At 47.4% G+C, this 27796-nt stretch overlaps 1 protein-coding gene across 3 annotated transcripts; it reads left to right on the top strand.

The window, feature by feature from the left end:
* Positions 1–522: 522 nt before the first annotated feature.
* Positions 523–27740, top strand: VWA2 (von Willebrand factor A domain containing 2). 3 transcript variants are annotated; one of them, XM_074545263.1, is made up of 15 exons: positions 523–746; positions 4700–4792; positions 4870–4928; positions 5495–5569; positions 7337–7470; positions 8560–8669; positions 16771–16965; positions 17755–17885; positions 18540–18672; positions 19111–19166; positions 19994–20101; positions 20894–21472; positions 21784–22335; positions 25320–25442; positions 26134–27740. In XM_074545263.1, the coding sequence occupies exons 2-15, from the start codon at positions 4740–4742 to the stop codon at positions 26265–26267; spliced, it is 2442 nt and encodes an 813-aa protein (XP_074401364.1). In that variant the 5' UTR covers positions 523–746; positions 4700–4739; the 3' UTR covers positions 26268–27740. The 3 variants fall into 3 exon arrangements, with proteins under 3 accessions (XP_074401364.1, XP_074401363.1, XP_074401365.1); XM_074545262.1 differs by having other exon boundaries at positions 20891–21472; positions 26134–27739; XM_074545264.1 differs by lacking the exon at positions 19994–20101 and having other exon boundaries at positions 20891–21472.
* The last annotated feature ends 56 nt before the right edge of the window (positions 27741–27796 follow it).

A 27796-nucleotide genomic window follows, 5' to 3' on the forward strand; every position in this document is an offset into this window, starting at 1 on the left:
CTTATAATTTCAATTTATGAGGCACTGTTGGAGGAACTTGAGTATACTTTGCTTACTGGGTTTGGCTGAAATTATTTATTATTTAGCAGTTGGTGTGCTCCTAACTGCATACTGTGAGGTAGACACAAGGGGTGTTTTGCCTGTACAATTCAAAAATTATTGATCATTGTTTAGGATTTGGGTGGGTGGGAGGAGGTGTGCAAACTCTTCTTTGACTGAAAGAGCTCAGTTTTGTGCAACTGCTATAATAATAATAGCATAATAACAAAACATGATTTTTAAAACAGGTCCCTTACATCATTCCTCCAGGTGTAGTAGGTGTGAATATGGTACTTCTGCCCACGTCAAGAATTGTTTTCTGTGGAAAAACAAGCATTAGAAAAAACATTTTAAAAGCCTGATTGCTAATGCAGCTCCTTCGGGCTGCTGTGAGCAGGGTGCCTGTGTGTCTGTTCTGCTCGGAGCTGCTGCCAGCCCTGCTGGCTGTGCTCCAGGGCTGCTGACAGTTCGGGCTGTCCGGAACTTATCGGAGGAGCGGCTACACCAGTGTTCCTCCTCAGTGTAACCTACAGCAATGTGGGTGTTCCTGGCGTTGTTCCCCACCCCCCAGTTCGTAGTTATAGGTTCAGGCCGTGGTGGATGTGGAGGAGAGGGTGTCACAGCCGGGCACGGTGTAAATCCAGGTGGGGAGAAGGCTGCTCATAACCCCGCAGGTGCACCGGGGCAGCGCAGTGTGCCGGGAACAGGTAAAGTGCGGCTCGGAGAGCTTTGTTCGCACCCTTTTAAACCGAGAACATCCTAAACCTCCGGCTGCGAGGGTTGGGGCTGAGTGGGGCTCGGAGGTGCTGGGGGTTTGCTCGCTCAGCGGAGCCGGGTGTGCTGCGGGGCTCGGGGGCAGCCTCTGCCCGGCTCCTCCGGCTGCTCGGGGCCGCTGCTTCCGCAGCCCGGCGCGGGGCAGCACGGGGGCGATGGGGCCCGGGAGAGCTTTCTGGGGAGGGCTGGGGCTGGTTCCCAGCGGATCGGGCTGTCCCATCGGCGGGGACACCTTGCTGTCCCATGGGCGGGGTGCGTAGGGCAGTGGGGATGCGGAGCCGGCTCCGAGCCCTGCGCAGCCCGGGGCAGGGAGGAGGGACAGGAGGCACCCGAAAGCGCCGTTCCGCAGCCCAGGTCCTGTCCCGGCCGCTCTGCCTCTGGTCCCCCCGCAGGGAATGCCGAGCTCCGTGCGGGGATTGCCGCAGCTCGGCAGGAACACCGGCGTGAATCTCTCTAATAAATAAACAGGGCTATGGTGCGTTAGTAAAATAAAAATAATCCCCACCACGCCGGGAACCAGACTCAGCCCGTGCTCTCTTGCTTTAATTACTTTGTTTCTAGCACTTTTGGGGTGCGGCCAGAGGAAAGAGCTGAGCCTGCCAGGGCTGGCTTTCCAACAGGTTGTGTCTCGTGTCTGTAACAGACATCTTTCTGCAAAAGACACGATAACAACTTGATCACGATAACCAAGGAAAGACTGATAGCTCTAATGTGTCTGGACACTTCATGAAAGGAATGAGAGTAGCCTCTTTGTCTATTTTGCATGGTAAAAGTGAGGCATCACTCTGAGATAATTGTCCACACAATCGGATTTCCTAATTTATTTAGCAAGGGCTGTGCTGGACAGGCAGTGTGTGTTCTGATCCACTTCTCATCTGTGTGTTGGGGTATCAACCATGTCATCTTCAGTGTGTGCTCTAGCCATGGGCAAAGACAGTAGCATAAGCACTTCTGTTAGAATAAACTGCTCTGTAAGTTTAGCAAAAGCTCTTAGGTCAGAGAAGTGCCTGTTATTCTGTAACCCATGGGTCATACAGGATCTGATCTGCAGCATGCTGAATTTGACAGTACCCCATGTGAGCAGTGCTGCAAGATCAAGGACAGGAGCCTTTGCTGCACAGGAGAAAAGAGCCTCTCAAAACTCCCTCGCTGCAGAACTGGGTGGGGGAGAACAAATAAACTGGTTTTGCAGAGCGTCTTCTGGAAATTTAATCCTGTTTATCCCTTGGAGAAGAACACTGTCAAAACTTTTAGACTGAAATCTGTGATGTTTGTTTTAAGGAGAAGTTAAACATTTCCCCTGTTGTCTTCCTCCTCGCCCTTCAGTTTCAGATCCCACTGTGAGCTGCCCCCAAGCAATGCCTGGGTCTGGGCAGAGGGAGAACATGGGCTCCTAACAGAAGTTGGTCACTGCCTCCAAAGCTTGGCAAGAAGAAAAAAGTAAAATTTATTTATGGAGAACAAGCTGAGAGAGACTGAAAAAGCAGACAGGAAGATTGGTTCCCCCCTCCCTCCCTACATCTGAACATCAGATGAGCACGTAGCAGTGAGCTCCCCTCAGCAAGCTGGGGCCATTCCTCAGCACTGACAGGAGGCTGCTTGGCTTGTAAAAAATGTGTTTTAATGAATATACAGTGTAATCTTTCCTGCTTTCTCCCAGATTAAAATGAGTGATATTTTGCAATGTTGAAAGACATGTTGGGAAGGTACTTGTCAAGAGGAGATTTTCTCCCCTTTACCTCCCTTTCCCATCTCTGGTGTCACTCCTCCAAACACACTACACATGGTCACAAGTCTTACTTAGCTTTGAGTAAGTTGCTGTCATATTCCTGTGTCCAAGTGAGAATCTGGATACAATAATAGGAGTTTTGACTTAGTGTGGTTTAAAAAATATGTATTTTTGACTCATTATTGAGGTAGACATTATTAAAATTCCCTATCTTAATGACTGAGAAGATAAAATCAAAATGTCCTTCACTCACCACCCCCCCCCCCCCCCCAGCAAAGCTGCTAAGGTTGCTGCTGCTAATCCTGGGCTAATGCTGATGAGAAGCAGGCGATGATGAAGCTTTCTTTCAATTCCTGTTGCTGAGAGTCTGGCTGGGCTAAAAGGCGAGGAATTCATCCCACAGATTAGTTGATTTAAACCCAAGATAAAACCAAGTTGGCGAAACGTCTTGACCTGTCAATGTCTTGTGTGAAAACAATGTGAAATCCACAGCACCTGTCACATCTGGCTGCAGGCAGAGGCCTGTCCAGCCCTGGGTGATGTGCACCATGGAAATAGCTCCTGGGAAGAATGTCCTTGGGGCATGGCAGAGGAATGACCTTTCCTCTGTGGAATTTGCAGGGCTTGAAGCTCCTGGGAGACACACAGTGGGGCTTCCCCAATGAAGCTGTATTTTGTGTTGATCTCCCTTTACTTAGCCAAGCCTGGGATCCGTCCAGTCTGCTGAAGGGGGATGCTTGATGCACCTGGCACTGCAGGACAGGGTTATTGTGTCTGTAATAATGGTGGGGTGATGCCACAGAGCATTTCTTAATCCCCTCTTCATTTTGTACCTGTGCAGGTAACTGAGCATGGCCTGCTTTAGGTATCTTGCCTTCTCTGGTGTGAGGGATATATAATTTACTGCAGAGACAAGTATTTCCTGAGAAAAATCCACCCATTTTCTGGAAAAACAACTAATAGAGCTGGTCATCATGAAGTACACTTACTTGTCTTTAACTACATAAAGAAAATCTGCTTGTGCAATAACAGGGGCAGAGACCCATCAGGAATCTGCTCTAGTGAGTGCTTTTAATCTGGAGAAAAAATAAATATCCATGTTTGAAATAGAAAGCCAAGAGCTCTACCAGCTACATTTGGTCTAAATCTGGCCATGGTTGAAAGTGTCACTGAAATCTACCTACGATGTGATGGCAGCCTCGCTGATTTCAAAGGAAAAATGAGCAGAAAATTGAGTTTGCTGGACAGTTATGCATAAAAACATCTCCCCAGAAAGCCAGTCCTTGTGAAAAAGGAGGCATGAAGGAGCCTGGGGCTGAGTGTTGTTGGGGATGGGGATGGGGATGGGATGGGGACAGGGAAGGGACGGAGATGGGGATGTGGATGGGAGGGGGATGGGGATGAGGAAGGGAATGGGAATGGGAATGGGAATGGGGATGGGATGGGGATGGGGATGGGGACAGGCAGCAGCACTGCTCAAGGGATGGGTCCCTGGGTTGGGCTCCTGAACAGGGGCATCCCAGCCGGAGCTGAAGGGGAGCTGGGGGGATGAGGCTCAGATTGTGCTCAGTGAAGCCCTGAGCATCTCTCTTGGGCTCTCCACTGGCCTCCCCAGGCACCCTGGTGGGACTCAGCTGAGAAAGGGAGGTACACAGGAGAGGGAGGAGAGGAGGGCAGGCAGGGCTGGCTGTCCCTCCCTGCCAGGGCTGATCTCTCCAGATGGGATGGGAAAGGAGAGGAGTACATTGAGAGATTTCCTTTTTTATTATTCCTTCATTTTCATGTCTTTCCCTGTAGGTGGCCATTGAATCATAGTATGTATTGTATAGGTGGCCTTTGAGCCATAGTGAAGTATATGTGTTGTATAAGTGGCCTATGAGTCTCAGTAAAATATATGTATTGTATAAGTGGCCTTGCCCCAATCCTAGTTATTCTAAATGGGCTGCAGTTCTGATGTCCTTAATTGGGCAGCAGCTGTGGTTAGTGAAGATAACAGGGATGAAAGGGTGTGGGTTGGGTGGTCAGGGAGAGCCTTGGAGGAGCCCTGATGAAGAAGCAACACTGCTGTAAAGAGCTACTGGTGTGAGAAAGCAACCCAGAAGGTATGGGACTCAAGAAATATGATAACAACATTTCCCTTCTGTGTATTCCTTACAGTTCTCCCCAGGGCAGGAGTTACTTTTGCCCCCCAGACAAAATGTTTCTGAGCTCATCACCTGAGACACCCAGGAAGAAGATGATCAGCTGCAGGTAAAGAAATTGGCTTTGGGAACTGGATTTCTATTCCTCTCCTCTTTTGTTTCTTTTTGTGGTTTTTTTCCTTCCAGATTTATCACCATGAACCTCTCATCATTTGAGTCCATCTGCATTTTCCTGATTTCCCAAGGTATGTTTAAAGCTGCTATTTTGCATCAGTGGTTTGGGTCTCGGGTGCTTCCCTATCTCCAGCTGGAGTTCTTCACTCCAAGGAATGAGAGCCAAGTCAGTACCTCTCCAGGAGGTTTAGGGGTAAACTTCTGAAACATGGTTTCACCCAAAAGGGGAGAAAATAATACCTGGAGAAAGTTTTTCTGATAATTTGAACACATGACTGATCTGTATGTGAAGTGTCTAAGTGATGTGGGAAAAGCTGATGTTGTATTAAAAGTGCATAAATCTATCCAGTGTTTATGGCTGTAATCTCAGAAGCCTAAGGCTGGCCTAGCTCTCATTCTTGCCCTGTCCCTGCATGCAGTGAGCAGAGAGACTGTCCTGTGTGCTGGAGTCACATCCTTGTCGTTTTTCATGCTCTCTGTGTCCCTGCCAGAAGGAATTTCCTGACACAGATACACTGCTGTGTCACCAAATTATGTTTTGCAGCTGTGAAACCTATACAGCAAACCAGCATTTTTGCTGTTATAGGCTAAATCCTGTATGTCTTGTTCACGGATGGCTGTCTGTTTGATCCCACAGCTTTGCTAGCATTGGGTATACAACAAATCCACGTTGGCCAGGAGATGATTGGCAAGATCTCAGCTGCTGGTCAGTGTAAGTTTGTTTTATAAAGCATTTTCTATATCTGAATTCCCTCTTTCTTTGGTTTTTTTGGCATGGTTTTTTTTTTTGGTTTTTTTAAGTTTGTTGTTGTTGTAGTTACTTACATTTCTTAGCCCCTCTTCAGTGTGTAAAGTCCCCAGCAATGCTCTGGCAGTCACAGTGCTGTGGCTGCCTCTACTCCAGCCTGGCTTTCTCCCTCATTGGTGTTAGCTCTCCTGGGATGTGATCCACTCTGGTTTTCCCCAGATTGGCTGTTTGCCAGCTGGATGGTGTTTCTGTCAGTTCTTCAGAGCCTGCTCCAAGCAATCCTGATTTGCAGAGTTGTGTTTAATTACTGCCTTGATCAGACCTCCCACGTGGGTGGTTCTTGGGGCTGTAAAGCCAGCACAGGCAGCTTGCTGGGAGCAGTGATGGGGCTCTGGCTGGCCCATGGTCACCTGCAGCTCCCTGTTCTACTGGCAGTAGTTACTGATAAACTCTGTTGTGAATTCTCTCCTGATTGTCAGGATCTTTAGTTTTTCAGAGTGACCCCGAGAATGTTGAAAGTCTCTTTTCCCAGCTCAGCACTTGAAGAAGGAGTCAGAGCTCTTCATTTCTTGGTCTCAGGGTTGTTTATTGTATCTTATCTATAAAATTCTTTCTCCTGCCCTGCTGAGGTCCATCCTGCAGCACAGTTCCAGGCACTCTGCCTGCCCCCAGGGCTGGGTTATGTCTTTACACTAAAAACTACCTGTACAATGTTTACAATTCCTTCCCAATACCTATCACCCATGTTAGACAGTGAGCTTCTACTCTAAACCAATCTAAAAGTGCCAACATTGCAGCAGAAGATGGAGGCCAAGAAGAAGGAAAAAGGCTGGACATGCCCAGATCCCTTGCTCCCTATGAATCCCCATTCAAAAAACCCCAAAATCTACTTTTTCCCCTCATGATAAATTCACTATCATTCTACTTAGTTTGTCATGGCTTGCAGATATTCATCTATGGTTGGCAACTTGCTCCATGGGTCATAATCAAATCCCCAGGTGTTCTGGGCTGTGTGCCAGGGTCTCTGAGCCCCCCAACTCTGGACACCTGAAGGGATGCACTGAGCTCCAGCAGGGGCTCTGCAGCTTTCTCTGTGCATGCTCAGGCAGGGGTGGGAGCTCTGCTGCAGCTCCAGGCTCAGCCCAGCTCCCAGGGCAAGGCTGACAAGCCAGGACAGGGCTGGCAGGGAGGCTGTGCTGCAGCCTGTCCTCAACACAGGGCCCCAGGGCAAGGCTGGGTGCCCCTCAGGAGAGCCAGTGACCCAGAAGGGAATGCCTCACAACTTCCAATCCCTGTAATCTGGGATTAGAAAACCCTAATTATGAATTCAGGTTTTGGCTAGCAGGAAGGATTTGTAAAAAGTAGTGACAATAAAAAGATTATAATAATGGGGGTAGAGTAGCATCACTGGCCAAAACAGCTCTTAAGGGGTCAGTGTGCTTGATCTCTATTGAGCTTCTGGATTCTTTTTCCCTTGAAGTTGATTCTGGCAAGTGCTGCAGAGGAGACTTTAAAATTTCCCTTTAAATGCTTTGAAAATTATTCTTCATAGTCTGCAATCTGCCATTTATTTATTTCAGTGAATGAAAATTAAATGTGAATGTCAGTGAGATTGTGGGTTTCCACTGCAGCAAAAGCACCTCAGAAACTTCTGCTTGAGAGCAGTCATGTTCATGCAGGCAGGGGTGATACAAAGACACAGTTTCACAGTGTATATCTGTTTTCTCCCAGTGATGCAGTGCTCTGCCTCATTAGATGTCCTTTTCCTCCTGGATGGCTCCTACAGCATTGGCAAAGGAAGCTTTGAAAGGTCCAAGCACTTTGCAGGCAAGCTCTGTGATGCCTTGGACATCCATCCAGACAGAGTGAGTGTCAGGAATATCTCCTCTAATTTTCAAATAGCTTGGGCAGTGTGTCTAAAGGCCAGTGGTAACTTGCTGAGTGAAATTGCAAAATTCAGCCTACCATGGGGGCAGAGTATTTATTATTATCAGAAAGATGCAGTTTGTGAAGCAGTGGGATTGGAGAATGCTTCTTGATTCTTCAGATTTTAAACAGTTCCTTTGGAACTTGAGAAAATACATAATCCTTCAGGTCAAAGATTATTATTTGGGTTTTTTTTTTACTCATTTTATTTTGGTTTGGAAGCTCATCAGTTAGTTGGATCTTCCTCTTGCTTTTCCTTGGAAAGCTAAAGAATTAATCTCTGGGAAATTAGCCCCACAGCACTGCCTCAGCTGAGGGCCTTGCAACAGGCTGGAATGGCTGCTGGACCTGATTCCATGCCAGAGCCTTTCCAAATAAATGTCAGGTCTTTGGGAAGGTTGTATTTTATTTTTAAAATACCATCTCTCCACTAGTCTTTCACTTAATTGTCTCACAGACTGGACTGAAAATTGGTAATCTTTCCACCTTTGGAATTCTCATATTCCGTAATACTTCTTGTAAGGCTTCAGTGAAGTATTCTGGATGTATTGCCCAGTACAGACCATTTAGTCCATTTGCATTTTTCAACTTGAGAAAATGGTTTTAGAGGAACTATTAGAAAAAGTATTGGTTTGTGTTGCCTGCTGTGCTCAGTGCCAGAGGGAGCTACTCTCAGTGATGGAAAGGTTTCCTGCCCAGTGTATAAATGGGCTGGTGTATAAGGTGTTATTTATAAATTTACAACCCCTGAGGCTGTGAGCTGCTCTGAGGGAATTAATATAGATCCTGAGCAGCCTCTAACTGCAGCAGAGGCTGCGGTTGTTTCCAGATAAACTTTTTTGCCTTGTTTATAGTCTGTATAGATAATAATGGAGTTCCTGCTCTAAGTTCATTGAGACTGCTTGTGGCTCAACATCAAAAACATAGTTTGCCTCTATACAGTTTAGTCTTCCCAAGTTTGTAAACTGATCAAAAGAGTAAAACTTGCACAGACACCTTTCATAATCTTCCATAACCTTTTCTTTTAGGTCCGTGTGGGAATGATACAGTTTAGCTCAACTCCCCGCCTGGAATTCCCACTGGATTCTTATCTAACCAAACAAGAAGTGAAAGAGAGAATCAAGAGGACTGTGTTCAGGTCAGCTTATTTTACAGCTCTGCTCTTTTTCTGGGCTTTTTCTGGGCTCAATCTCTGGATTGAGGTTTTTTTCTGAGGTTTAGAAATCTCTGCTTCAGTTCTGCTTACACCAGTGTGATGTCCCCTGGGAGGGAGGTGAATGAACACTGTGCGCCATGATCCACAATCCACTAAAATGTGAAACCTGGTCTGTCATAGTGAAAGCTGATAGGAGACAAAGTTTTCAGTGTCCTGTTATAACATGGTAAATAGAGAGTTTTCCAGCTCTTTCTGTCTGTCTGAGCCAGGCAGTGGGTTACATCCTCCACGGAAAAACAAGCATGTTGTTCCCTCATGGCTGAGCTAAGGCAGCACAGTGTGCTGCTTCATTTTTTGGTGGTTACGATTTCCTTTGTCCTGTGAGTCAGTAATGAGCTGCTGCTCTGTAGATATCTATGTATGCTTGCTCAATTCAAGAGCATCAGGTTTTCAGATGGAAACCTTTTTTCTTCCTGAATGTTAAGAATTGGATGTCTTCCCATGACCCCTGGAAATGGAGCCAGAAGTCCAAAGAAGAGCTGTCCTTAGAGCCTCTCAAAATCCAAACTTTCCATCTTGGAGAAATACATTTGGATCTACTGAGGATCTGACAATCACCTCAAAATACCACTTCTTTGATGATAGATGAGGTACTGGCAAGGCCTCTGGATGTCTACTCTTTTAGCTGATCTGCCTTAGGACTAAGGGTTAGATCAACATTTCCCATGGATATCTGCTGCTCTCAGGATGCTGCACATATTGCAAGCAAATGTGATCAGTTTTGCAGTTTTCAAGCAAGATCAGTTGGCTGGATTTTGCTGTATTTCTTTTGATGAGTTTAGCAAATCGAGAACCTCTTGTGTACTCTGTTACAGGAAAAACTTGCAGAAAACAAAGATGCATTCCCCCTCTGTGGTTGTTGTTGAAAGTCTGTGAGAGCAGAGAAAGTGAAGCAGCATTTGCTGCCTGGCACTGCATTTCCTTGATGACAACAGAAGGATGCTGACAGATCAAACAGAAATAATTACTTTTTGCCTGGTTATTTCATCTAGCTTAAATGAAAAGCTGACATTTTGAAGTCGATAAAATAGTTATGGATGGATTCCAGTTGGCTTTTGAAAAAGAAATGGGTGTTTGACATCTTGGTTGAGAGGTTCCTTGATGTGTTTCTGATGAGCCTTTGGCCAGTGAGGCATTTCCTGACTGCAGCCCAGAGCTGACAGCACTTGGAAGGAGGCAGCACCAGACTGAAGTGAAGCTTCTGTGATTTATTTGGAGACTGCTGGTCTCTCCCTGTGAATGCTGTCCTAATAGCTTTGGAATTCGTTGGCCAGTTCCAGCCATACTCAGTGGTAATCTCAAGCTAAATTTCACATTAATTTCTTTCATATCAGTCAGCAGCTGGTTACAGGAGAGAAACCTTCTTAGTGCTGTGCCTGAAGAAAGACAGCAGGTAAAGCCCAGATCTCCTTGTACTTCAGAAAATCCTTATTGGAGTAATGCCTCAAACACATTTCCACTGTGTCAAACCCCAGTGAAGCTCCAAATGCAAATTAATAAGCAATTTGATAAGCTCTTTATTAACTTTTTCTAATCCTCAGGGCTCACATGGGCACAGTGTAGTGAGTTCATCAAGATTTAGTCACCACACTGACTATTCACAGTGTATTTTTCCTCATGCAAAGCACTGTTCAGTGAAACATCTCACAGACATTTGGTCAGAAAAAAGGCAAATTTGGACTTGTTATGAACACATGGTCACTGAGTATGCTTGGAAATGGTGCAGTGCAGAGGAGGAGGAAGTTCAAAGCAAAGATGCCTGGCAAGTACAGAATGATAAAGTTTCTGTGGAAATCAGAGAGTAGATGGAAAAACAGTGCACTTGGGCATGATGAAATGCTTTTCTAGAACAAGCAAATCAGGTGCTAGGGCAAAGGATGGATGTTCAGAAAGCAAATGAGGTGTGTTTGTATCAATGCAGACAAAGAATGTGAATCCTCCAAGGAAGGAGTGACACCTGTGGTTTGGTTCCCCTGAATTGCTCTGGACAGCAATAAAAGTAGCCCTTAAGAGCAATTACAGGAAATTATTTGTAGCACATAGGTCTGTGGCACGTGTGGAAGAAGCTGGGCAGGGCAGGGGCTGAGCAGGAGCACTTGGGGTGTGGGTGGAGGAGAAGCTGAGCCTGAGTCTGCAATCTGTGCTGCCATTCCAGAAAGCCACCCTTGGGCGCTGCATGAAAGGGGTGAGGAGCAGCAGGCCAGGGGAGGGGATTGTGGCTCTCAGCCCATTGTTTGAGACCCCTCTGGAGCACTACAGCCATGTCTGGGGGCACAGCATGAGGAGGATGTAGAATGCTAGAATGAGTTCAGAGGAGAGCAGCTGACATCCTCAGAGGGTTGGAGAACCTCTGCTTTGGAGACAGGCTGGGCAGAGAATGTGTTTTAGGGAGAGATGCCTCTGCCCAAATGAAGATGCAAATGAGACCATATGATGGCAACATACAGATTTTATTTACAAGGAATGTGAGGGAGAGAGAAATAGGAAAGAGGTCTCAGAGAGAGAGAAAAAGAGCAGAAGAGAATGTGTTGGAACTAGATGATCTCTGAGGTCCATCTCAAACTAAACCATTCTGTGATGCTAGAGGATGTGTAGATGTGTTTTTTAACTTGATATTACCCATATAAATAATAATAATATATTATATAGAATATATAATAATGTATTTTAATAATATAATAAATAATAATGCATTATAATGTATATATAATAATTTAGCTACTACTACTATTTTATCTCCATCATCTTATTATCATCCCTATTGTTCTTCTCATTCTTCTTCTTCCTACTATTTACTTCTGTTTCTTCTTCTACATCAATTTATTCTTGTCCTTATTCCTTCTTATTCTCATTCTTAGTTTTCTTTTTTCTTATTCTTGTTTAAATTCTTATTCATTTTCCTATTCTTTTCTTATTATTTTTTTCTTATTATCATTCTTATTCCTTTTTCCATTTGCATTATTTTTCTCATTCTTATTCCTTTTTTCCCTTTTTTTATTCGTATTCTTAATATTTTTATTATTCCTATTCTTGTTCTTATTTTTTTCTTATTCTCATTGTTATTATTATTCCTACTTTTTTTTTCTCATTTTTATTCTTATGCTTATTTTGTTATTTACTACTACTTCTTAATCTTCTTCATATTATCACAGAATCACAGAATAATGAGGTTAGAAGAGACCTCTAAGATCCTTGAGTCCAACCTATGCTCTAATACTTCAACTAGACTTTAGCATCAAGTGCCATTATTATTAGTCCTACTCCTATTCTTTTTGTGGTTTTTTTAGTGTGTTTTGGTGGTGTTTTTTTGGGGTTTTTTTGTTGGTTTTTTTTAACTAATGCTACTATTTTTAAAACCCAACTTCTGTCTGTTTTGGATAAATTATGTTTGGCAAAGTCATGCAGTGTGCAATGGAGTCGTGCAGTGTGCAAAACACCTGTCTGTGCTCATTCCTCACGGATAAAATCCCAAAGGATCAGCATGTAATCCTTTCAGGATGAGAGAAAACATCCTTGGATTCCACCAGAGGAGGTCCTGATGAAATATTCAAAACATTTTTTCCCTGACAGAGTGGTCAGGAGTTGATTGCAAGGAGTTTCTCAGGGAGGTGGTGGAGTCTCTGTCTTTGGAAGTGTTCCAGCATCGTCTGGCTGTGGCACTTGGGGACATGGTTTCAGGGTGATGGTGGGACTGGATGGCATTCAAGGTCTCTTCCCACCCTGATGAGTCTGTGACCTTCACCACTGAGTCACATGGCACCAAGTGCCCCCATGGGTGCTGGTTTGGGGCTGGCCACATGGGTGATATTTGTTTTGGAGAGACCAGCCTGGGATGCTCCACAGCAGCTGGGGATTGCTGGGGCTGCAGGGCCATGTCTGGGCAAAGGCAGCTGTCCCAGGACATGGGGGACATGCTGAGGGCCCAGGCTGGTGCTGGCAGCCAGCCCTAATCGTAGGGCCATGGGGCCAGGCAGGAGAACATCCCCTGCAGTGCCCGCATCGCCCGGGACAGGCGGGAGTGACGTCTCTTGGAGACCCTTTGGTCAATGGACTCTTCCCAATCAGACTCTTCTTGGTAGCTGCTGACCTCTTCGTGGGCCAGCTCGTGCTCGCTGGGCTCTTCCCAGGCAGAGAGATTCTGGGAGATACTGACTTGTCCTTGGGAAAGGCCTTGCTCCTTGCCTTCTTCCCAGTCTGAAATTTCATGGTCACTTCTGACATCTCCATGGGACAGTGCATCATCTTCCCCAATGGATTCATCCCAGTCAGAGAGCTCATGGTGGCTTTGGGCTTCTTCTAAGGAGAGTTTCTGCTCAGTGCCTTTCTCTGTGCCTTCTTCCCAGTCTGAAAGTTCTTCGTAGTTTCCAACATCGCCATGGGATGGCTCTTCCTCAATGTATTCATCCCAGTCAGAGAGCTCGTGGTGGCTTTCAGCTTCTTCTGAGGACAGGTCCTGCTCCGTGACTTCTTCCCAGTCTGAAATTTCTTGGTAGTTTTCAACGTCCTCATGGGACAGCTCTTCCTCAGTGCTTTCATCCCAGGCAGAGAGCTCGTGCTGGCTTTGGTCTTCTTCTAAAGAGAGCTCCTCCTCACTGCTGGCTTCCTGCTGGGATCCTTCCTGGTACCCACCTGCTTCTTCCAGGGACAGCCCCTGCTCAGGGCTGGCTTCCCCTTGGGACCCTTCCTCATGGCTACCAGCTTCATCTATGGCCACCTCCTGCTCAGGGCTGGCTTCCCCTTGGGACCCTTCCTGGTACCTACCAGCTTCATCTACAGCCAGCTCCTGCTCAAAGCTGGCTTCCTCTTGGGGCTCTTCCTGGTGGCTTCCAGTGTCTTCCAGGGACAGCCCCTGCTCAGGGCTGGCTTCTCCTTGGGACCCTTCCTCATGGCTACCAGCTTCATCTATGGCCACCTCCTGCTCAAAGCTGGCTTCCTCTTGGGGCTCTTCCTGGTGCCTACCAGCTTCATCTATGGCCACCTCCTGCTCAAAGCTGGCTTCCTCTTGGGGCTCTTCCTGGTACCTACCAGCTTCATCTACGGCCAGCTCCTGCTCAAAGCTGGCTTCCTCTTGGGGCTCTTCCTGGTAGATTCTGGATTCTGCTTGGGCCAGCTCTTGCTCACTGTAGTCTTTCTCTTGGAACTCTTCCTGGTACCTACCAGCTTCATCTATGGCCAGCTCCTGCTCAGGGCTGGCTTCCTCTTGGGGCTCTTCCTGGTTCCTACTAGCTTCATCTACAGCCATCTCCTGCTCAAAGCTGGCTTCCTCTTGGAACCCTTCCTGATGGCTACCAGCTTCATCTACAGCCATCTCCTGCTCAGGGCTGGCTTCCTCTTGGGCCTCTTCCTGGTACCTACCAGCTTCATCTAGGGACAGCTCCTGCTCGGGGCTGGCTTCCCCTTGGGACCCTTCCTGGTACCTACCAGCTTCATCTAGGGACAGCTCCTGCTCGGGGCTGGCTTCCCCTTGGGACCCTTCCTGGTACATACCAGCTTCATCTATGGCCAGCTCTTGCTCAAAGCTGGCTTCCTCTTGGGGCTCTTCCTGGTGGTTCCCAGTTTCATCTAGAGACAGCTCCTGCCCTGTGCTGGCTTCTTCCTGGGAGACATCCTGGTACCTACTGTCTTCTAGGGACAGCTCCTGCTCATCTGAGGCTTCTCCTTGGGACCCCTCTTGATATTTATTGATTTCTTCTTGGGACAGCTCTGCGCCTTCCTCATCTTCGCCCTGAGAATGCTCAAGCTCCTCAGCCAAGGCCCCCTCCTCAGGCTCTTGCTCTTCCAGGGCTGATCCCTTGTCTGTGTCCACCTGCTCCTCACTGGAGGCTCCTAGTGGGCTGAGCAAGGGGCTGGGGGTGCAGCAGGGACTGTGTGGAGCAGAGATTGGGCTCTCTTCCCCTCTTCCTCCTGCAATTGCTACTTCTATCTCAGCATACAAGCTTTGCTCCAGGTCCCTCTGTTCCTCTGGCTGCTGGGCAGATCCCTGGATCACAAGCACAGCATTGTCCACGATCTCCCAGCTGATGCGCCTCGCTAAATCCAGCACGGCCTGGCTGCACTCTGGGGACCGGCATGGATTCTCTGCTGCTGCTGGTGGCATTTCCTCCATGAGGACAGGAGAACCTGGTGCCCTTTCCACCTCGAGGGGCTCTTCCTCCTCAGCCAGAGTGGCTGCCATCTCATCCTCTGTGGAACTCCCTGGGGCAGAAAAGGCTCTGGGCGGCTCATGAGCTGCCTCTCCTGCCAACTCAGTGCCCATACTGCTGGGAGAGGTGGGGCCCTCCTGGGCATCCTCGTCCTTCTCTGGGAGCAAGGGTTTGTCCCATATCCTGTAATCAATGCCTTCTGCCCCATGGGACAGCCCCTGGCTGCTGATGCTTCCTTCCTGTTGGGGCAGCTTTTGGTCGCTCCCATCATCTTCCCATTGGGACAGCTCCTGGACATTGTAGTCTTTTCCTTGTGATAGGTCCTTGTCCCTGTTGTCTCCCACTTGGGACAACTCTGGGTGTCTCTTGTCTCCTTCCCATTGGAATAGGTGGCCTTGCACTTCTTCCAAAGGAGATGGTTCCTGGTGCGCCTGCCCTTCCTGCTGGGCCTGTGCTTGGTGTGTCTCATCCTCTCTGCGCGATCGGTGCAACTCCTGGCCTGTCACTCTTGCTCTCCACAGCCTTTCCTGTGAGCCTTCTCTCCAGTGGACTCTCACAGTTGCACCTCTCCCACACTCACACCTCTGATACAACTCTTGGTGCCTCACAGCTCTCTGTGGGGAGACTTCCTGGGCCCTCACACCTTCCTGTAGTTGGTTATACTCTTGGAGTGTCATTTCTTCCCAAAGGCGGAGCTCCCGTCTGGTAATGTCTCTCCATGGGGAAAGCTCTTGATCCGAGTCACATTCCCAGTCTTTATCCATGTGGTCAAAGGCACCCTCCTCCTCAGTGTCCTACAGGGGCAGGCCTGAGCTGCCCCCTGCCCCCAGCCTCTGCCCCCTGAGGGCTGGTTTTCCATCCATCCAGCCAGGCTGGGGGCTGGGAGTTGGGCTTCACCTCCTCCTCCTCCTCATCTGATGCGGTCGGGGCACAGGGAGCCCAGGAGCTGCTTCCTCCTGAGAGAGCAGCTCTCACAGGAATGGGATTCCCGGGGCTCTGTGCCCCTTAGATACCCCTGACACAGCCCTCTGCTGTGTCACAAGGGCCACAGTCGTGTCACACATCACCCAGGGCTCTGACACAACACACCGTGTCACAAAGGGCCACACCCGGCACCCCTTCAGCAGCTGAATGACCACAATGTTCATATGGAAAGACAGAAGCTGTAGAGACATTTGTAGAAGATGGAAATAAAGTTCAAATATCCAAGAGTTCTGGTTACTGCACCAATTGCAGAAACACACTGCTGTAGAGACCACTCTGAGTTGGAGAGGAGGGACATAAGGGTGAAGAGATGGGACCAGTGGGTAGGAAGATGAGAAGAATGACAGGATGAGACATCCCCATGGATCTGTTGTGTGGCAACAAGCAGAAATAGGCTACACTTCCCATTACCAGAGTGTAGCTATGATATTTTCTGAAAAATCCTTTCCTTAGGATTTTTTCTCCTGAGAAGCTGAAAGGCCTCAGGAACAAAACGTAAATAATGGTTATCTGCTGCTGTGGATGCAACAGGTGGATCTGTGATTGGTCTTTTGTGGTTGTTTCTAATTAATGGCAGATCACAGCCCAGCTTGCTCGGACTCTGTTTGAGACACAAGCCTTTGTTATTCATTCCTTCTTTTTCTATTCTTAGCCTAGCCTTCTGATGAAATCCTTCCTTCTATTCTTTTAGTATAGTTTTAATATAATATATATCATAAAATAATAAATCAAGTCTTCTGAAACGTGGAGTCAGATCCTCATCTGTTCCCTCATCCTCAGACCCCTGTGAACACAGTCACACCAGAGGGTAAAAATTTGCAACCCAAATGGTAAATTCAGTACCAGGGGAGGAATTCTGATTTCTTCTTTTCTGATTATATCTCCCTGCTTTTTAGAGGTGGCAGCACAGAGACTGGTCAGGCTCTGAAGTACATTCTCCACAAGGGTTTCCCTGGTGGCAGAAACTCAAGTGTCCCTGAAGTCCTGATCATCATTTCAGATGGAAAGTCCCAGGGCAGCACTGCAGTGCCTGCAATGCAGGTGAAGGAGAGACACATCACAGTTTTTGCTGTGGGAATCAAGTTTCCAAGGTAGGAAACTCTCCAGAGTGGGAAGCAGACACCCAGCTAGCCAAATGGCCAGTCCTGGTGGGTGAGGGGTTGTCTCAGGCTAGATATAAGTTTTGAAAAGAGAAAAAGGTGGCTTAGTTTTTGCCAGAGCAGGGTTGATTTTTTTTTTTTCCTGTAGCTGTGGGTGTATCTAGGAGATAATCCATACCACTTTGTCATTGCCAGGGGTGGGGGAAAGGGACTTTCTCCCTTCAGAGAGGAAGGGCATTCCTTCCTTCCAAGGAGGGGAGAAAGTGTGGTGGACAAACAGTGTTGAGACAGACTTTCCCAGGAAATTGATTTCGTCTTATATCTTTTGTTATTAATATTTTTATTGCTGCCATTGCTGCTTGATTTCTCATTTCATTTCTGTTCTCGCTAAATTGTTCTTATCTCAGTCCATGAAATATTTTTGCCTTTTGTGTTTCCAGCTGGAGGTGAGAGGGGAAGGAAGGGGAAGCCTGGTTTCAGTGAGAACACTAAATTGGGGAATACCATTCTTAAACCATGACAAAAAGGAATTTTCAGGGTAATGCAGGCACAGAGGAAACACTGACTTGATGGCTGATGTAGAAGGAGCACCAGAGTTAATGACAGAAACTTTTCCACTTGGTAGAGCTATGCTGCTGCCTGAGACTAAACACACCAGGATCCTGGAAACTGAGGAGTGTCATGGTTTTGCATCAACTCTCTGTTTGCTGCACAGGGTTGGTTCTGACTTTAATTCTTTGTGGAGGAGGCTGAGCAGCTGACCTGTGCCTTGCTTGGCAGGTGGGAGGAGCTGCAAGTGCTGGCCAGCGAGCCCCCTGAGCGGCACCTGCTCTTTGCTGGAGATGCTGAGGATGCTGCCAATGGCCTGTACAGCACCTTGAGTGACCCTGTCTGCACTGCCACCGCTCCAGGTGACCCTGCTGGCCACACCTCCATGCCCATGCTTTAGCTTGGACATGGCACTGAGTGAGGATGATGAGGCAGTGTCAGGAAGCACGCAGGGGAATTAGCAGGTGTTGCACTTTGAGGTAATCTGCTTCTGGTGCCCAAACAGGATGGCATGCTCTCCAAATACCTCCAAGCTGCAGAATCCTAAATCTTCCTGCATCCTGATTCACCTCTGAAAATGGGAATATTGGCTTTTGGTCATGTGACAGGGGATAGAGGGATAAAGGCAGTTGTGTTAAATTTTCTAATGGACTTGGCTGTGTATCAGGGGGAGGCACCAGGAGTTAGAAAGGATAGAACTGGAGTGGTCCAGAGGTAGCAGAAAATCAAACACATGAATGATAAAGGCACCAAAGGGGCTGAAAAACTGTCACTGAACCATGAATTCAGTAGTGTGTGGTTTATAGCAAAGCAAAGGAGGCTGAATATTTAGGTTTCCAGAAAGTGGAGTAGGCTGGTGATCTTTTCAACAGGAAATCTTACCTCTGGGGTCTCCCAGAGGCTCTTGGAAGCTCTGCCCAGTCTGTTGTTGTCAGGTAGTTGAAAATAGCTCTCTACTCTTACAGCCTTTGTATTTTCAGGCAGCTGAGGCTAGTTTGCTTTTTACTTTGCTGCAGGCTGCAAAGTTGAGTCCCACCCTTGTGAGCGCAGGACCCTGGAGACTGTGAAAGAGCTGGCTGGCAGCTATGTGTGTTGGAAAGGCTCAAAGCAGCCCAATGCAGTGCAGGCTTCACTGTGCCCCTTCACCAGGTAAGCTGGGCACCCACAGCTCTAAAAATGAGAGGGACTGAGAGATAAATACAGTAATGAGGCTTTTATCTGACTGTGACTATTTACTGGGATAAAGATCCCTCAGAAGACTGATGCAAACAGTCTGTAGTCCTAGGAAGAGTCTCTGCTCATTGACTGAGCAGCAAGCAGACAAAATAATTTTTTGAGTCTTAAAAATACATCCATAATTTAAAAATGTAAATATTACAGTTGAATTTTTTAAAAAAGGGTAGATTCAATGAAATTATGCTTTTCCTTTTGCCATCTCCTTTAGAATGGACTGTTTTAAAAAAATACTTGTTTTGAAAACCTGTGTTTTCAAAGGGAAGTTTTTCCATTGAAAACACAGTAAGATCCATCTTGAAGGCACCTTGTTAATATTTAAATTAATGGCAGATCTTATTCTTCCTGTTTCAGGTGGAAGAGAGTCTTGATAAAACACCCATCCAGGTGCTTCCGAACTGTATGTCCAGGTGGGATTTTGCTCTTCCAAAACTTTAATTTGTGAAACAGGAAAGGTAATAATTAAAGAGCAAAAAGACAAGGGTTTGCTTTCACTTCTCAAAAATTGTGCTCAGAGTGAGAGACTGTGATCAGTAGATATTTAATCAATTTTTTGTTTCTCACAGGTATCTATGACCAGAGTTCTTTTGGATTAAAATGTCTCCCAGTAACTTCTCCTCCACTTGAGGAGCCAGTGAATTCTCATTTGCTCATGTCCTGGGGGCAGAGTCTTGCACTGCTTCCCAGTGCCTGCAGGGAGTCACTGTTCTCCAGCCAGGGAAGCATGCAGGGATGCCTCCAGTCATACACTAGGTACCATAAGCAGCATCAGGTTAGTGAGGAGCCTGACAGGTGCTGATCACCAGCCCATTTTTGTGGCTGTTGAATAGCTGTGCTCCTTCAGTCCTTTTTGCAAGTTCAGATGATAGCAGCTTCATTTTCTTTACCAGTACAGCACTGTCCAAGCAGCAGGCCAGACCCTGACCTCTTCATTGCTGCTGAAAATCTGTCAGGACTGCAGAACCTTTACCAATTCTCTTTTTATACAAATATGGTGTCACTGCTATTGTTCAAACAAAGTCAGTGTGGTTTGCTTTCTTGTCACAGCCTGCTGGAGAGCCATCCCAAATGGAAATTGCCCTGGAGGTGAGGTGGCCCTGTGTTGGTTCAAACTCTGCAGCAAGAGGGACAGAGCTGTGACTCTTTTTCCACTAGCAATGCTGCTCATGCTGGCAGAGGATGGGGAAGGGCAGGCTCCCTGCTGATGACCTGTCTTTCTCTTCCCTGTCCTGGTCAGACCCCTGTGACTCCCAGCCGTGCCAGAATGGTGGCACATGTGTCCCAGAGGGACCGGACAGGTACCACTGCCTCTGCCTGCTGGGCTATGGAGGAGACATCCACTGTGGTAGGTGTGAGCCTGTGCTCTGTCTCCTTCCTTCTCAGCTGGGTCCTGCCTTGGTGACACCTTCTGTGCCACCCTGGGGACAGCTGGGATGGGGCCACAATGCTTGGGCTTTTCTCCAAAAGCAGGCTGAATTTACTCTCATGCTGTGTCAGGCCCAGTGGCTGGGTCCTGCTGTTCAGACACTGTGTGGGTATGAAGAGCGCCAGTATTGACAGTCTCACCCTGGAACAGCTGCTTTTGTGCCTAAATGCAGGTGCCATGGGATCAGAGTCACTGGGAGAGACATGGATGTGCCTGTTGGTCCCCTCACCACACACATGAGTGCAGCAGGAGCTCCTGGTTTTGGGGGTTCAATGTAAAAAAGCCAAAAGCTCCTGATCATTAGAAAACACCTTGTACTTACTTTTTCCAGAACCAAGGTTCCAGCTTCAGAGTGTCTCAGGGTGTCAGAGGTGAGGGTCTGGTGCTTGGACTCTCTCCTTTCTCCAGTATGTGATTGTGTCATTCAGATGTTCTGCCCACAGCACTAAGAGTGGAGCTGTAATTTCTGATTTGAAGTTTTCCATCCAAAATTGCAAGAATTCCCATGGATATTTCCTGTCTCTAAAGGTTTATATGGCATCCAACCAAAACAAAGCCTGCTGCTGGGCCATTTTTCCTCTAGCTCATTATATGAATGGCAAAATGTTTGGGTTGCTGGGCACAGTGTTCCCCCTCCACAAGGCTTACAGCAGGCCTCTCTCTGCTGGGGTTGCCCTGCAGATGACTGATTGCCTTCTCCCTTTCCAGCAGCAAAGCTGAGCCTGGAGTGCGGTGTGGATCTCCTTTTCCTGATGGACAGCTCAGCAGGGGTCACACTGGAAGGGTTCCTGCGCTTCAAGGCCTTCCTCAAGAGATTCCTCCAGGCCGTGGTGGGCCAGGACTCCCCAGTGAGTGTGGGGGTGGCCCAGTATGATGATAATATCAAGGTACCCATTGAACTGGGCCGGCACAAGGACGCACTCAGTCTCACGAAGAGAATTGATGTCTTAAATTTCAGTGGAGGGAGAACCCTGACAGGCAGAGCCCTGCAGTACATTGCACAGCACGGTTTTAGGAGTAGCCCAGTCTTTGCAGATGTGCAGGATGGTCTCCCACGTGTGGTTGTCCTGCTCACTGACTCCAAGTCTGAGGATTCGGTAGCAGAAGCTGCTAAATATGTGAAGGACCAAAATATCTTCTTGATTGGCATAGGCAGCAGCTTCATGAGAGCAGAGCTGACCACGGTGACTGGCAATCCACAGCAGACCATTGTCTACTCTGACCCTCAGGACCTCTTCAACAGGATGCCAGAGCTGCAGAGAAAAATCTGCAGTGTGGGCAATCCTGAAGGTAAGACTGTGGTGTGGGCCAGGGGGGACAAGTTTGCCAAACCATGCAGCGGTGTCCTGAATTCCAGCAGGGAAGAGGGAAGGACAGAAGGATCAATGTCCTTGTTTTTGTTTGTCAGTCACAGATCCAGGGACTAACCTCCCATGAGTGATTTTTGTGATGGATCTTGTGAAAGAGACATAGATCACCCTTCACAATCAGTGATCAGCAGTGTTGAATTTTGCGCACAATTTCCTCTCACTGCTGTTTTTCAGTCAGAAAGGAGCAGATATATGTTCTGAGAAACACCATCTTTGTGCTCCTTTCCCCAGGCTGCCAGGCCCAGTCTCTGGATTTGGCATTTGCTGTGGATGCCTCGTCTGGAGTTGGCCTGGAGAACTTTCTGCGTCTGAGGCGCTTTGTCAGGAGTAGCTGCTTGCACTTCATCATCAACCGGGACGTTACCCAGATTGCCCTGGTGACCTATGGCAGCAAAGCTCACACTGTCTTTGCCTTGGACACCCACACCAGCAGCTCTGCTGTTCTCCAGGCCATCGACCAGGTGCCCTTCCTTGGGGACTCGGCCTCTGCTGGCAGTGCCTTGCTGCATGTTCACAGTGATGTAATGACTGTGCAGAAGGGAGCAAGGCCTGGGGTCAACAAGGTGGTGGTGCTGCTCTCCAACGGGGGGGGCATGCAGGGTGCAGCTGCCCCAGCCCAGCAGCTGAGGCACAACGGCATCCTGGTGTTTGTGGTTGTCATTGGGGACACAGACAGGGACACACTGCTGAGAGTTGCTGGGTCCCCCAACTACCTGGTCCACATCTCCTCCTATGAAGACTTGCAGTATTATCAAGGCCTTATCATCGAGAGGATCTGTGAAGGTAGGAGAGCCTCCAGTCATCACTCTCTGTCAGTGTCTCCAGCTGCTGCTGTTGTAGGTTTTTAGATGTTTTACTGACTGAACTTGATACTATCGTTTGCGTTTTATGGAGGGAGAAACTATGACAGAGCTCTGATGACTGTCTAAAGCAATCTTGCAGGAATTAGTAAGAAACTTTCCTAAGATTCAGTCCAGTGGGTGAGAGTGGCCATAGTGTGACTGGCTCTTTTAGCCCTGCTAGATCTAGGTTCTGCTTTCTCTGAAGGAAAAAGAAGTTTTCTCTTTTTCTGATGTTGCTTAAATCTGTAGAATTTGCTGTGTGTTACTGCAAATTCTACTGTGTTACTGCAACCCCTTCAGTGTTTCTGGTGGGGGAGATTAATGGACGCCTTTTTTGTGCTGGTCCCTGCCCTGAGTGAGGTGTCTGCTCCATTGTCCAACAGGTTTGTGACCAGGTGTTTGTAAAGTGGTGAGTCTGCAACCTCGTCATTCCTGTTCATCCTTAATATCCCACTGCTGAAATTATCATGTAGGCTTTCAAGATTTTGTATTGCCCTGTATTCAATCCTAAAATCAGAATCTGTCCATTTCGAAGCCTTCAGACTGTTAAACTAAACTTCACACAAATTGTGATTTATCTTATTTCTAGGACCAAATCCTTATCCTCAAAGTGGAAGGGAAGAATTTTCAAACATTTGTTAAAAACTCATGTTTGGGGGTTGGAAAAAAAGGTGGCGTTTCTTCAGAACTTTGCGTCATGAGTGCCATTCCTCAGCTGGGGAAAAATATGGCTCTAATAGTAAATTTGAAACACTTGCATGTTGTCTAGAAATCAGCTTTTCAGAAAGGACAGCAACCCTAGTTTTCAGACAGTGACAATGAAATTACTCCTAGTTAAAATACCATGCCTTGCTTTCTCATTCAAAATAGCGTTAGTTTAACATCTATCCATTTGCTATGTTTTAACATGTTTATAAGATCAAAAGAAGCATCTTTGAGCTGCAGCTCAGAGGTCCTTTTCATCTCTGGGCACAGCTGTGTCTCCTTCAGGCTTAGAAAGAGCTGCAGCATCATCCCTTTGGAGTGAGAGCTGCTCTCCTGGCAGGCTCTGCAGATGGTTTCTGCTGAGCTTTTCAGTGTGTTTCTGTTGCAGGGGTACTTTCAGCTATGTTATTACAAAAACGATGTACTGTACCTTGGAATTAGCTAAAATGCCAGGGGTGAAGGGGAAGAGACAGCAAGGTTCAAGGAGTCAGGGTAATAACATATCATTTCCTGAGAGTGAATCGTTGCTTTCATTTCATCTGCAGGTAAATCACAGTTTGTACTAGATAGGCTGGGACCAAGGGCGATGTAAAGATAAGCCCTTCACTCAGTCTTCTACTCCCAAATCCAAGGCTTAATAACAGAATCATTGTCAGTGAAAGGACTTAAAAATTTATGATTCATTATGAAAGTATTTGAGAAACAGACCCTGCCTCTGTATACCTGGAATATGGTATTAGTTCTGAGGTTTCATCTGAAAAGAGTCCAGAAAAAAAGGACCTAGGGTTTAGGAGAAAAGTTCCCAAGCATTAAATATATATGAATCAGATTAATGGAAATACAAGTTATTGGGATCATCAAAGTGCAAGAACCTCATTTAAGGTTCACCAATTCTCTGGAATTCAGAGAAATGGTGTTGGGGCAGAATGATTCCCCACAGCAGGGTCTGTGAGGTTATGCTGTGGAGATCCCTGGAGGGATGAGGTGGACACATCACCTGTAGAGAAGAGCACCATGGAACAGCTCCTGGGGAGCAGCAGCACCTGGAAGATGAGTGGTGTGTCTGAGAAATCCAGCTTTCAGCCCAATAATAGTGAAAGTGTCCATCCCTGGGAATACACTCTTAGGCAGGACCCCAGTTCACAAATTCCGTGATGGCAAAAATTTTTTTGAACTAGACTTGATTCCTTATAAAGTCAACTGGAGCTAAAGACTAATATGTCTCAAATCTAGGATTGTCAAAAAAAAAAAAAGAGTTTCAGTTATAATTTTGCCTGTCTTAGGTGTGGGTTGAGATTTAATGTGCAGAGGGAGAATGAGCACAATGTCTGTTGAGCTGTAGAAAGCTCCCTGACAGATAGGGGATAGGATTTGTGTTCTTTTTCCTTCCCCTTCTTCTATTTTCCCTGTAATTTTTCTACCCTGGAGCAAAGGGTAAGGCAAGCAGCTCTACACCACTTCGAAGTTTTTGAGCAGAGGAATTTCACACCCTCACCAACACCAACACGGTGGTGTTGCCAGCAGACTGGAAGCAAATTCCTCTGGGATGCTGCTACTTAACCTAGTGTATTGGCAGCAAGGCAGCATGGAACACTGCCAGCCCTGCTGACAGCTGGGCTCTGTTGTGTTGAGAGGGTTGGGAAAGCTGTCACATACTTCATAACAACAGGGCTAATAACTTGGGCTGTGCTTGCAGGCTTCTCTCAAGCCCCCTGAAAAAGAAACCCAGAAATTTTCCCTGTGTTGTTTTCCATTCATGCCATCCTTGCTTCCCAGTTAGCAACTTCTCCTTTTTCCTCTCCAGTGGAAACTCTTATCCTCTCTGGGGCAAAGTGAGGTTTGAACTTCAGTGGCATTTGAGACTGTGAATCTGTTAGGGTAGGGCATGTGCCTTGCTCTGTGTTGTCCAGGTCTGGGGGTGCTCACAGCTCTGCAGATGCTCCATTTTGCTTTTCTAGCATATGCAGCCTATGATTAAGTGACTCTTTTAAGCTTTACTAGGAATATTCTCCAGATTTAGACACCTAGAAAAGCCATTCTGTTCTCTAGATTAAAGTGTCAAGACAGGATTGTGGCTTGCACCCTCTGCCATGTTTAAATGTTTCTCCAGTCCCAGTAGCCCCTGATGACAATTTTTGCAGCACTCCTGATGGATGTGGGTCTCAGCTAGTAATAAGGCAGATGTACCTGAGCCTGCTCTCTGCTCTTTGTCTGTTGCAGAAGCCAGAAGCCCTGTGAACCTGTGCAAGCCCAACCCCTGCATGAACCAGGGCGTGTGCATCCTGGGGCCGGGGAGCTACCGCTGCCAGTGCCACGGCTGGGAGGGACCTCACTGCGAGAGCAGTAAGGACCAGCAGCCCTCCACACTATTCCACCTCTCCCTGAAGCAGAGAAACCCCTGGACAGCAGTTTGGTGGCCAGGCCTTGGTGCTGGTGTGGTCTCTATCTTATGGAAAGTGGAGAGGTTTGGGCTGCTGAGGGGAGCAAGGGCTTCTCTGGAGAAGCTCTGCCTTTTTATACATTCACTGAGTGAGTTGACTGTGAGGGGGGCCCAAGGAGGGCTAATAATTTTGGTAGTCTTCCATTCTGTTCTGTTCCACTTTTCCCTCTGCCCTGCTAGAAAAAACAAGCTTTCCTAGGCTCCCCAGGTGGAAAGATTTGACTCTCTTTTAATGGGCGGAGCTGTTTCTGTTGGAGCAGACCCCCTCACTTCCCCTTTCAATGCTGTCCATGGTGTAAAACCTCTCCATTGCCCTCCTTCTCTTCAGCAGGGGAGCAATGCCCATGAGGTGAGGAGTCTCTGGCTCCCTAGAGATGGCCTTGTGCCCATAGCATGACGTTCTCAATTTAGATGGGTTTTCCCCCTGCCCAATATTTTGCTTTTTACCTGAATTCTGACTTCCAGCCTGTGGCCTCTAATATCTGTCATCTAAGGGAAGGAATGGTTGGTTGGTTGGTTGGTGTGGACTGAGTGTGACCTTATCCCTTGGTCCTAAAGCCCTCATCCCACATCTATGCTTTTCCTCTGCCACAGGAGTTCTCCGGGGGGATTCTCCAAGATCTCCAGGCCTTCCTCCACGTTCCCATGTGCAGTGGAGTCCAAGGGGTCTGCAGCACCTCTCCAGAGCCCTCCAGCACAGCAAAAGGCAAATGGATCAGAGGCATTGACGCAGATGTGCTGACTGCTCCAGTTCTCCATCCAGGAACACTCTCTGCCACTCACAGGCACTGTCCAGCCCTTGGAGTTGATGGAGTTGCTCCAGCACAGGGACTGTCTTGAGGCCATTCCCAATTCCTGCATTGCACAAACTGGGCTCCCCAGCAATCTCTTTCTTTTATAACTGAAGTAAATATTTGTGTTTAAGTATTTCTTTCTGGCATTTTGCATTTACTTGTCCAGGTCTTAAGGTCTTGATTGTTTTGGGGTTTTTTTGACAGATTTTGATAGATCTGCGAGTTAGTCTAAAAATATGCAGAAGTCTGAGCAATTCTGGAGCTCTTGCTGAAGGGGTATAACACAGATGATGCACTTGCAGCCAGGTGCTGGAGTGAATAGCTCATTACATGCAGGAAGACAGAGGAAGGAGAACTGATTACAAGTCTTTATTCTGTTTCTGTTTAGGTTGTTCATGCTGCTTTCTTCTCTGCATTTATTGGCCTGTGATGGTTCATGTCTCCAAAGGGAGTTTGGCCACATGCCTGCATCCTTTGGAGCATCAGCCTCACCTCATCACTAGATCAATTTGCCCACAAACCTGTAAAATTTACAGAGCTGCTCCCCCAAAACCTGTGGTTCTGCTGGGATGTCTGCTGACTTTCCCATGGTGTCTGTCACCTCAGGAGAGCACAGCCAGGTCTGCAGAGAGCCAAGGCAGAGATATTAACTGTGACTGCCAGTGCTCATGAGAATAGAGTCTATTGTTCCCAGCAGAAGAAAAATCCCTTCACCCAGATGTCCTGGCCCTATGTTTGAATAGTAACATTAGCTGGACAAAGAGAGACACAAATTGCTCAGCAGGTTTGTTGTCAAAAGAAGAATGGTCTGAAAGCACTCTCAGGGATGAAAGCTGGCACAGAGACAGGAGGAGCACTGTGGTGCCTTGTGGGAGAAACCAGGCTGGGAGGAAGAGGAGATTCTGCTTTCTTTTCTCTGTCACTTTGCTGTGCCTTAGGACACAGACAATCTAACAGAACAGAGGCTTAGTTGAAGGGCTGACATTTGGGATACAAAGGGAAACGAATCTATTAATGTTTCTTGGGCATGGCTGTAGCCCAGCATTGCCTCTGCTGTTAAGCTGTCAGTCTTCTCTTCATGTGGGGAGAACGGGCTTGGCCAGGCTCACACCAAACCCTGGTTCATGGTGTGGTGCACAAATAAAGAACTAGATTCCAGACAAATTGCAGACAAATTGTTCTCAAAAGCAGAATGCATCCTGTTTGTGTGAGGGGTCTGAGGGACCCCTCTTCTCACCCTGCTGCCCTGCTGGCTTTGCAGCTCCCTGGGGGTTTCTCTGCCATGGTTGTCCTAACAGCATCATTAACTCACGCCTCACAGCCCTTTCTCATCTGCAGATCAGCCTGCCCTCAAACAGCAGTGAGCTCACATTGCCTGGGACACAGCTCTGCAGCTGGGATGTGCCCTCCTGGCCTTCTGCAAGTGCTGTTCCTTGTGCTGTTTGCAGGACACTTTGTAGAGT

This window comes from Zonotrichia albicollis, chromosome 7, assembly GCF_047830755.1.
Source record: "Zonotrichia albicollis isolate bZonAlb1 chromosome 7, bZonAlb1.hap1, whole genome shotgun sequence".
NCBI classification, from domain to species: domain Eukaryota; kingdom Metazoa; phylum Chordata; class Aves; order Passeriformes; family Passerellidae; genus Zonotrichia; species Zonotrichia albicollis.